The sequence below is a fragment of the Mytilus edulis genome, chromosome 8 (genome assembly GCF_963676685.1).
Source record: "Mytilus edulis chromosome 8, xbMytEdul2.2, whole genome shotgun sequence".
Lineage (NCBI taxonomy): Eukaryota > Metazoa > Mollusca > Bivalvia > Mytilida > Mytilidae > Mytilus > Mytilus edulis.
This window is the reverse complement of record NC_092351.1, coordinates 1,737,319-1,748,119: the sequence shown is the minus strand read 5'-3', so window position 1 is coordinate 1,748,119 and position 10,801 is coordinate 1,737,319. Positions and strand designations below refer to the sequence as shown.

At 32.6% G+C, this 10,801-nt stretch overlaps 1 protein-coding gene across 2 annotated transcripts in view; it reads left to right on the top strand.

Annotated features, from left to right (window-relative positions):
• Nucleotides 1–145: 145 nt before the first annotated feature.
• Nucleotides 146–10,801, top strand: part of LOC139484593 (sorting nexin-25-like) — a 31,999-nt gene continuing 21,343 nt past the window's right edge. The window contains exons 1-5 of one of the 2 annotated variants that reach the window (XM_071268368.1): nucleotides 146–299; nucleotides 4,555–4,869; nucleotides 5,684–5,844; nucleotides 8,160–8,291; nucleotides 9,451–9,623. In XM_071268368.1, the coding sequence (XP_071124469.1) occupies nucleotides 4,642–4,869; nucleotides 5,684–5,844; nucleotides 8,160–8,291; nucleotides 9,451–9,623 (694 nt within the window). In that variant the 5' untranslated portion in view covers nucleotides 146–299; nucleotides 4,555–4,641. The remainder of the gene's footprint in view (nucleotides 300–4,554; nucleotides 4,870–5,683; nucleotides 5,845–8,159; nucleotides 8,292–9,450; nucleotides 9,624–10,801) is intronic. The other variant, XM_071268369.1, reaches the window with a different exon arrangement.

Here is a 10,801-nt window from a genome sequence, read left to right as displayed (position 1 = left end):
ATTTTTGTGATTTTACTTTTTTTGAATACAAATCAATAAGAGATTACAGCGAAGTCAAATTTTGTAAAAACATATATAAAATGAACTATCAAAATAACTTAATTTTTTAAACTTCGTTTTCTAAATATACATAAAAACTTCGAAATTTTAATCTCGCGTCTTACGTGACATCCCGAGAGCTGAAATTTGCAGACAGCTTTTGGTACTGTTATTGCTCATAACCCTATAAATGTAGTGATATTTAATTACTATAGCACAGTGTATATAATGAACTGAGCAAGCATGTTACAGGAAAATCAGTAGGTTGTCAAACTCTTCATCAATGGGGACGGGAAATTGGGAAAATGACTATGTCAATGCCAAACTATTTTATATGGACCTTTTTTACTTTCTGGAAACCATTATTATGAGGAAGGCAGGGATTTCCAACCCTCTTATTTGGGTCCGAATATGAGCCCCTGTCCCAATGAGAAATATGCTCTTTTTTTCCCAATTTTCAGCTCTAAAATTCCCAATTGTATATATAGACATCATTGTAAGGTTTTGTTGGTGTCATACTGTGGTATTTCAGTGATCGGGAAAGTCGTGCGCCCTGCGTCTATAGCGCATATCGACCAGAAATGGCGCATAGAGTGACTTACGTAAGCGCCCACGTGGCGCACGATATTTTTCACTTCGTTTCGATACGTTTAGACATGTTAGATATCGTCAAATGGATTTCCGATCGTGTTCCATGCCGCCATGTGTGTGTACACAACTGTGTTATGTTCCTCCAATGATAGGAGCACCTATATATGTTTGGGACGTCTCGGGTGTTTTCCTATGGAAATAATAGTACCATGGGTGTAACTGATTACCCAAAAAACGTAATTAACCATCATTCATGATATGATTTTTTACAACCTTAAATTTGTAAAATTTGGCTAGTACAGACGAGATTTGTCTCTAATTATTATCTTTTAACTTAGTTCAGCTTGCTACTTTTTCGTTGAAAAACCCCAAACTGAAAGCCTTTTTATGAATATAGTTTTTGTCTCCATAAAAGGCGACTAACTGTCCTTGTCACTTTTTGGTCTTTGGCTTGTTTTGACATTTTGTAAACATGCCTTCAGCGAATTGTTGTATTGTTTTATCAATTAATGATACTCTCTACTGTTATTGTTGTCATCGTGATGAAGTAATAATAATACAAGAAGTGCAGAGGAAATGCCAAATACGTCCTCTAATACGGAACGTCGGGAATAAGTATGGTATCGACGAAGACCCAAATTTAATGTAAAAAAACCCATGCACATGAACAAGACAACAGTAGCAGTAGAAACATTGTAAATAAAGGATATCTTAAATATTATCTGGTTTGGAAGAAATTATTTTACATTCTTTGTTGAATTGAAATAACAAAATCACAGGCACAATATCTATAATATTATTTAAAATCATAAAGGTAAGTACCACCATCTCTTTGCCGAGATATACACTTTTTACTTTTTTCACTGTAGTCAATTCAAATGGCCCATTCATTTGACAACATGGCCCATTATTTTTTAAAATGGCCCCTTGAATTTAATTTTGAGGGGCCCTGGGCCCATAGAGAAAAAATCCTTCCAGATCACTGTATTTTGTTTAAAAATTTCTTGAAATTGTTCACGATTTATGCAATTATAACTTATTCCATCTCAGAATGCTGAATTTTGCACTTAACTTTTCAAAATTTTCTTGGGGACCAAGTTGCATGGGGCTGGTGCGAACATATATATTTTCCGCAAATCTAACATTTCATGAACTTCTATTCCCAATTGCATGGGCCCTGGGCTTCTTCCCTTAAACACTAGGAAAATCACTGGAAGGCGCTACCTTAAATTCCAGCTTATAGTTGATTTCCAGTACAGGATTCCTCAAGGTTCCTCTTCACTGGACGGGTGCACATGTGGAGCAGGATCTGGATACCCTTCTGGAGCACCTGAGATCACCCCCAGTTTTGGAGGGATTCATGATGCTTAGTCTTTTGTTTTCTATGTTGTGTCTTCTGTACTTTTATATATGTCTGTTTATCTTTTTATTTTTAACCATGGCGTTGTCAGTTGCTTTATATGCCCCATTTATAGGCATTATGTTCTGGTCAGTGCGTCGCTGTGCGTCCATCTGTCCATCTATCCCGCTTCAGGTTAAAGATTTTGGTCAAGGTAGTTTTTGATGAAGTTGAAGTCGAATCAACTTGAAACTTAGTAAACATGTTCCCTATATGATAATATGAGGCAGGCATTACCTGTAAATGGGGACGAAGTCTGTAGGAATTATTTTTTTGTAACTTAAATATTTGTTAAAAAAAAGAAACAGAAATACCGTTACGTTTCCGATTTTGGTTCTGTTGTTAGGGATTTTAGTTGTGACGTTATTTAAATTATGACGTCATATGCAATGTAAACAAAGAAACGCTATCATCAGGTAACGTTTTTTCATATCAAAGAATTATTAAAAATGAAATTGGTATTGCACGTTCCTTTCTATTTTATACTAGACTGATAAATATATATTTTACTCAAAGTTTCATACAAACGAGACTGGAAAAAGAAAGTACATTGTACATTTCTGCACAGGTCCGGGATTTCAAAACATGACAAAAAAAAAATTGAACGATTTTGAGTTCATTAGTACAATGAAAAATTCGGGAAATTTTCCCGATTTTTTTTTTATTGAATTTTCTACTGTTATTGGGGACTTCGTCCCCATATGATCTTTCTAATTTTAACATGTTTAATGCCAAATTAGAGATTTTACCCCATTTTCAGGATCCACTGAACATAGAAAATGATAAGTCGGATGGGGCATCCGTGTACTTGGGACACATTCGTGTTAATCTATGAGTTTGACTGTCCCTCTGGTATCTTTTGTCCCTCTTTTATACAATGTTATAAGGCAGTATGTATATCGACTGAGCTAAAGATATGTTATTTCTTGGTTGTGCCAAGGTTTGCATACAAGCTAACACATTTTGTATTTAGTAATACTAATAGAAATTTGATTTTGTTGAACATTTAAATTCCTGGTTCACCTGTTCCCACAAAAGCCACGGAAGTTGGTATTCAACGAATAATAATGAATCAATAGTAATCAATGGTAATTTATAAATCATAACTCAAAGACAACTAGACAACACCATAGCAAAAAAGTAAAAAAAAAAAAAAATGAAAATGACTATAGTCTAAATTGCAATAAAAGGTTTTGATTCATGTACATGTAATATGCTTATTGAAATTTAATTGACAAACAACAAGCATATCCATTTTGATATCAGTTGCAACACTTGAACAAATGCAGTTAAAAACAATTAGAATTATAATATTTATCATTCTATAAATCAGTTTCTTTTACCCAACCAAAAAGATTTGAAAGAACTGTTCTCAAACATGTGCATTATTGATATTTTTTTGTCACAGACAGAGCTGGTTTTTCGTACTGGTAATTAAAATCCTCTTTTTCGTTCACTACTGTGGATAACATGGTTAATAATATCATGCATTATACGTTTATAACTGCAATCTGACATTATAACCCTTTCCTCCATGGAAATTATTTTTTAAAATACTTGATTTGCATAGGATTTTTTCAATAAAAAAAATCATCAGGTTTAAAGTATTAAAATGCATTGGTAAACATGGGATTGTCAAAAGACGTCAATGTGGAGGAAAGGGATAAGATAAAAGTAGTTTTGAATTTAATGTTTTTTTGATCTGTCAGCTGCATACATGTGTCTGTACCAAGTGGTGAACCTTTTCAGTAAATGACATGAGCTCAAAACTCCTTGTAAGACATCTGATTAAGAGTTTAACATGTAATAGACACTTGAATATTGTTGCAGTCAGTCTCTTCTGTTTTCTTTGACTCTCTAATTGATTCTTTTTATATTACAAATATTGCTGTTTAACAATTAAACCTGGTGACGTACAGCATTCCATCAAGTATCCCTGTTAAATTTACCACTGAATGTAACCCAGGGAGAATATATTCAGTTTAAGTTAAATTAACTATAAATAACATAAAAGTATATATGAATACATTAATGATTGTTACAACTTCTAGTTTACAAATTGTATCAAATGCAACTAATTCATTTTTGGTAGTAAGATAGTTTGAAAGTGCTAAAACACTCATTTATGCAGATAAGAAATTTCCAAAATTGAATTAAAAGTTTATAGAGAATCTAAGGTTCCAACTCCTTCAGATAAATGTTAATGGAATTAGCTATTCTTTTAAGTTATTATGGTAAAACAATGCTCCTCAAAACTTATACCAATCAGCAATACATCCTTGGCTTTAATTTTTAAACATTTGTTAAAGTTTGAGCGTTCCAGACCCAAATTTATAAAATGTTCTTCTCATTACCCCCCTCCCCCTCTCTAACTTCTTTATTGATCCGACATGACAGATATAGAAACACAAGAACATTTTTGTTATCCAACTTCACATCATTTGTTTGTAATTCACCATAATCACGACATGATGGCAAAATTACTGGATATGAAAAAATATAAGATATGAATATTTATTTTTTAGTTGAACAGCATGAACAAAATGCACAATGATCATATTAAAGGCATCATGTTTATAATGGTATGACAGATCAAGTTTACAGACATCATTATGAATACAAGGGAGATAATTTTTCTAAGTGTTGCCATTTCCATAGCAGCAGTGTTGCAGTATTATGATTGGTTGTTTATATCCTTATTCCTAATGTTTATGACAGCGGTAGGAGTGCTAGGGATATACCTGAGTGTGTCCTGGTCCCTTGTTAGAGGAAAACAATACAAACCTTCTAGTCAGCCTACAGAACCAGTTATCATTAAGGAATTGTTGGAGAAAATGATGGTAACAGTCTTTTCTTTATAGTGATTTCATAGTGCTTTGGAATTTCTATAGTTTAGGGTATTCCCTTTGTACACATGTTGTAGGTTTTCTGGACAAATGACAATACAAGATCTTTCCTCCACTGTATCAACTAAAGAAATAATTAGAATGAAAGATGTATAGAGTTTCAGATTATGATATATTAGTTTTTTTCCAACTAGCATGGCTGCAATGGCTTGAAATAGAAAACAAGGGTCAATTAGTCCAGTAGTCTCTTTGACACATTCCCCATTGCCATTCTCAATTTTATTGTCATATACATGTAGTCATGTACCTTGAAAATCATAAAAGATACAGAAAACAAATTTTTATAAATGCCTAGATTTTGATTCTATCCATTTCACAAAAAAATAATTGAGCTTTTTGTACATTTGTAACTATAGAAGATACTAGACATGACTAGATAGAAAAAAAAACTGAACAGAAAACTGGTCAGTCATATATTGCTAATTTTGAAGTAAGGTAAAACCTGTAAATAAAGGTCACCACTTGAACCCGAAAACTGACCTTACAAGGGGTGACCTTTGAATTGAGGTTCAAAATACATAGTAATTACAACAGTGGCGTAATTAAATGGTGACCTGCAAAGACAACTTTCGCTTAAAAGAGGAAATCTTTCTGTCAGGTTCGACTGTATTGTCCATTATGACCATTAACAGGTTTTATCATTATCGGATTATCAAATATTATCTTTAAATCATGAGAATGTTCAGTGTATATATATGGTATATATGTTTGTCTTCCAAGTAACTATCAATTAAATATATTATAATAGGAAAAGAAATCAGAAACATTAGAAGAACAGAAGAAAGTAGTTGTGTCTCGTAATATTGACAATGCAGTAAGAGAAGTTATGGATTTTGTTATCAGAGATTTTGTTTTATCATGGTATACAGAGCTGTCTATTGACCAAACAACAGCAACAAATGCAATCAAGTAAGTCATTAATTGATCAGAGATTCTATATTATCCAATTGGTACGCTCTTAACATTTTAGTTCAATAGAACCAGAATATGCTCCTACAGAAATGTTGTGTCTCTGTATTTTGTCAATATATCAGAGCTCATTGGTATTGTTTGCCTTAAATTAGTGGAGAATAAAGGCTTTTTCCCCTGGAGAAGATTCCCAATTTGAAAAAAAATGGCTTAAAATTATTCCCAGAAAGACAACTTTTTCCCCAAACAGTGCAGTCTCAGTAAGTATAAATTGTGCATGAATACAAACTGAAAAACACTCATTTATACATTTTTCATGTCTAAAATTACTACATTTTGTATATGTGCAGATTTGAGGGCCTATTTATGTATCATCACTGACAAAAGGTGGTCTTATTTCAAAGCAGGGTTCGACTCTTGAAAGGGGGTCTGTAAATTGAAGTTTCAGTCAAATTTATGGTTTATTCTAAAGGAGTAGGTTCAGTAAGACCCCTTTTTGGCCCCAAAAAATAGCAGTTTTAGAAAATTGTGAAAATGTAATCTTTAAGCTATATTTTGGAAAGTAAAATGCTTCTGCTACACAAATATCGTGTTCTAGCATCATTAAGTCATGCTAAATTACTGAAATCTTCAAAATTTTAGCATTTTGATTAATTTTTAGACGGTTTCCGTCTGAAATGAAAGTGGCCCCATTTGTGTTCATTCATAATATTGAAATGTAAGTTATATTTGATGATAAATCAAAACATATATAAAGGTTGAAGATGAACATGGATTCGGACACTTTCATTATTGACAAAAACAATCTAAAAAGTGACGTTTTTTGGCATATTTGATAGATTTTTTATATTTATAAGCTTGAATCAGAGCGTTTTTAATGACTAAAGCAGTTAAAACTTTCACATAAACTAATCGAATCAATTGAAATAGACACTTAAGTGTTTAAAGAGTGTCCAAAAAGTTTGAGGCCAAAATCAGCCCTTACCGGACCTACAGTCAGGGGTACTACTTGTACAAGTGTAATTTATTTACTTGAAGAAGTAAAAAAAAATATACACATATAAGTAAATATATAATGTTTGAATAATCTCCCCTTAATTTTCTAAAAAATTTACTTGTATAAGTAAATTTTTCTTACAATCCCACAAAAATCCTCAAGTTTTGAGATGTAAAATCATGCCTTTAATGATTTTTCCCAGGTTTGCTCAAATTTTTTCATTAAAGTTCAATGTTTCATCTCATTAATTCATCAAAGAAACTGATTGAGCAAAGATCTTGTATATTTGCGCAAGGCCTTCAAAAATTGCTCCTTTGGGGCTTGTAAATGAGCAGTGTTATGAAGATAACAGACAAATGGGATTTTCATTGTCCATGAAATTATACTTAAATGATTAGTAAAGACATCTGTAAAGGGTACACAATTTAAAATTCTATTAGAGCAAAGAAATCTTAAGAAATCAAGAAAAGAAGAATGGATGATTTTTTTACTTCTACAAGTAAAAAATTCTGAATGCCTAAGGGACATAACTAAGCCAATTTTTTTTTTACCTATACAAGTAAATAAAATTCACTTGTATAAGTATCCTACAAATTTACTTATATGTGTATATTTTTTTTTACTTCTTCAAGTAAATAAAATACACTTGTACAAGTAGTACCCCTGACTGACCTACTCCTTTCCCAATTTGATGAAAATGATGCATATTTTCCCAATAAAAAAGGGTAGAGGTAGTTTTGAAAAAAGCCAACAATATCACTGGAGCTATAAACAATTGTCATACAAATGGGAAGTTTGGTTAGTTTAATTACAAAATCAGGTTTAACGCACCATCTTCTGTACTAAATCAGGAACCAGTCAGTTGGTCGTCTATTTTTTCCTTTGTTTGATAAAGTCTTACGTTTGATTTTGCTAGGTTTTACTGACTACCCCCTTTTAAACTTTCCTAAGATTTGGTAATTTTGGTGATGCCCTTTACCTACATGAGGTAACAACCAACCTACTACACATGAAATGTCATATTAGTTTTACTGAGAAAATCATTTAGCACAAACAAAAAACAACTTTAAACAAAGATTTTATTTTCTTGCATTATATGATATATACAAGATTTTTTAAAAGAAATTAAATTGTTAATCACTGATTTAAAAATTAGAAATTAAAAGATGTATTGATTTTGTTTCTCTTTTGATTTTCAGGTTGGTTCAAACAATGTTTCTCTATTTTTGCAGAAATGACATACCAGTTGTCTTGTAGAAATTAAGTATACCCCATCATATAGATAAAGTGAAAGTAATGTCACTCTCTCTCTTTGTAGAAATGACATGTGGATTGTTTTAGAGAATTTAAGCTCACGACTGGCAAAGATAGATAAAGTGAAAGTTATGACCCAGGACGTGATGGAACTTATGTATCAACATTTCAACAAAATACGCTTATGTTCTGCAAGGTAATTAACCACAGACACTTAACCAAGTATTTAGAAAGAAAATTTAAGCAGTCCTACAGTCCTACTTCCTACAACCAAAAAAGATTCGATAATATTATTTTTTTTAATTTTTGAAATAGCCAAACAAAAAATAATAAACATGATAAATAGAATTGAAATGAGCCACAGAGGCTAGGGCTGTTCTAGCTTTATGTATAATTCTAAGGATCAGGGTAAGGGTCACAGTGAAATTTGACTACTTGTATGTGATTGTTGTACTAATCGTGACATCCACGGCGTATATTCATAACGCTTGGTTTTAGATTTTAGCGTCATGGAATGTTTACTTTCAGCCTTTTATTCGACATCGCACAGTAGATTGTAAATTTGTAGAGGGTGAAACTGATATTACTGAAAATAATATACACTGAACGAAGTGCCTCACGGAAATTTTGCAAATTTTAACTGAACATACGAAAACAGAATGCAAATAAAAGTTCTATTGAAATACACATAACACTCTTTTGATTGAGAATTAAACGAATTTTTCGTCATGAAACAAACTTTGAAGTACGCACCTTTTTATTATTCCCTTTTTGAATTGTTTTACAAGACACCGATGGAAGCTTTTAACGACCTCGAATGGCTATACAGCCCTTGCAGGGTTGGCCCTAGCTTGCGCTATTTAGGGCATTTAAATAATTTTTTCATTGTCGGTTCCCTTTTTCTAAGCTTGTTGATTTATGTTAGCCTAGGCTTTGTGCTCAAGGCCGTTCTCAGTTTGACCTATAATAATTGTTTACTTTTTACACATTGTGAGACCTGGATTTAAAGTTCAACTTGTCTAATTAATTGTCTACGTGTCTACCACTTATCCCGATTGCTATTGAACCAGTATCAATAAATCTTGTTTTCATTATTCCTGTGCAAAAACCGTTTTTTTTTAAATAAATCATATAAAAATTTTAGGTACAGCATGCCGTACCAACGAAAACTATTGGTACAGTGGTTGCCGTACCTGCCATGCCGGCTTCTACGCCCCTGCAATATAGAACATAAAAGCATGTATTAACAAAAATAGCATGTTGAGAAAAAGTGTCTACATTAAAAAACATTAATTAAATGATTTAAATTAGATTACAACTATGACTAATTAATGTGTGTTATTTTATTTCTCAAGCAAGGGACCAGATCAAAGAAAATTCATTCTCCATGCATGGTTAGCCAATGAAGACACTGAACTAGAATTCCTAAGGAAATTGTGTGATGCATTTCTGATTGTTCTCCTTCCTAGCCATTATAGAGGTTGTATAAGTCTACGACATTTACTGAGGGAAATATTAACAGGCGCCGGTAAGTACTTCTACCCAGCAATTATAGAGATTGTATAAGTCTACGACATTTACTGAGGGAAATATTAACAGGTGCTGGTAAGTACTTCTACCCAGCCATTATAGAGGTTGTATAAGTCTACGACATTTACTGAGGGAAATATTAACAGGTGCTGGTAAGTACTTCTACCAAGCCATTATAGAGGTTGTATAAGTCTACGACATTTACTGAGGAAAATATTAACAGGCGCCGGTAAGTACTTCTACCCAGCCATTATAGAGGTTGTATAAGTCTACGGCATTTACTGAGGGAAATATTAACAGGTGCTGGTAAGTACTTCTACCTAGCCATTATAGAGGTTGTATAAGTCTACGACATTTACTGAGGGAAATATTAACTGGTGCCGGTAAGTACTTCTACCTAGCCATTATAGAGGTTGTATAAGTCTACGGCATTTACTGAGGGAAATATTAACTGGTGCCTGTAAGTCTTCCGATCATTGTACTTTACAAAACATTATCAATTTTGTGTTTGTTCAACATTGGCTGAATGAAATAATAATGCCTGGTAATTCATGTTGACATCATTTCTCAGCTCAACTATTTATAGGGTTGCTGCTTTCAAGGAAGCTTCTGAATCCAATGAAGTGATAAACATTTGAAAAATAGAGAACACCATTATGAGTTGGTGACCCTAATGGAATGTTTGTGTCACAAATATGTTCCAATTGTTGTAACCTCAATCCAGTCCTCTCTTTTTTGATTATCACATCATCAAGACTAACTGTGCACCACTTATTGCGGACCTGTTTTTGTATTGCTATAAGTTACAATTTATGACAAAAATAAGCAAAGACCCATCGAAACAACATCTGATAAACAAATTTAATAATACTTTTAGATATTTGGATGATATTTTGGCTCTCAATAATGACGACTTCAGTATGTATATTAAAGAAATTTATCCTGTTGAACTTACTTTAAATAAAGCTAATACTAACAATGACCACTGCCCTTTCCTCGATCTTGATATCTATATCACTAACGGAAAGCTGAATACTAAAATTTATGATAAAAGAGATGATTTTTCATTTCCTATCGTTAATTATCCATTTTTAGATGGTGACGTTCCCTTGTCACCATCTTACGGTGTTTATATATCTCAACTTGTACGATTCGCTCGTGTATGTAACAATGTTT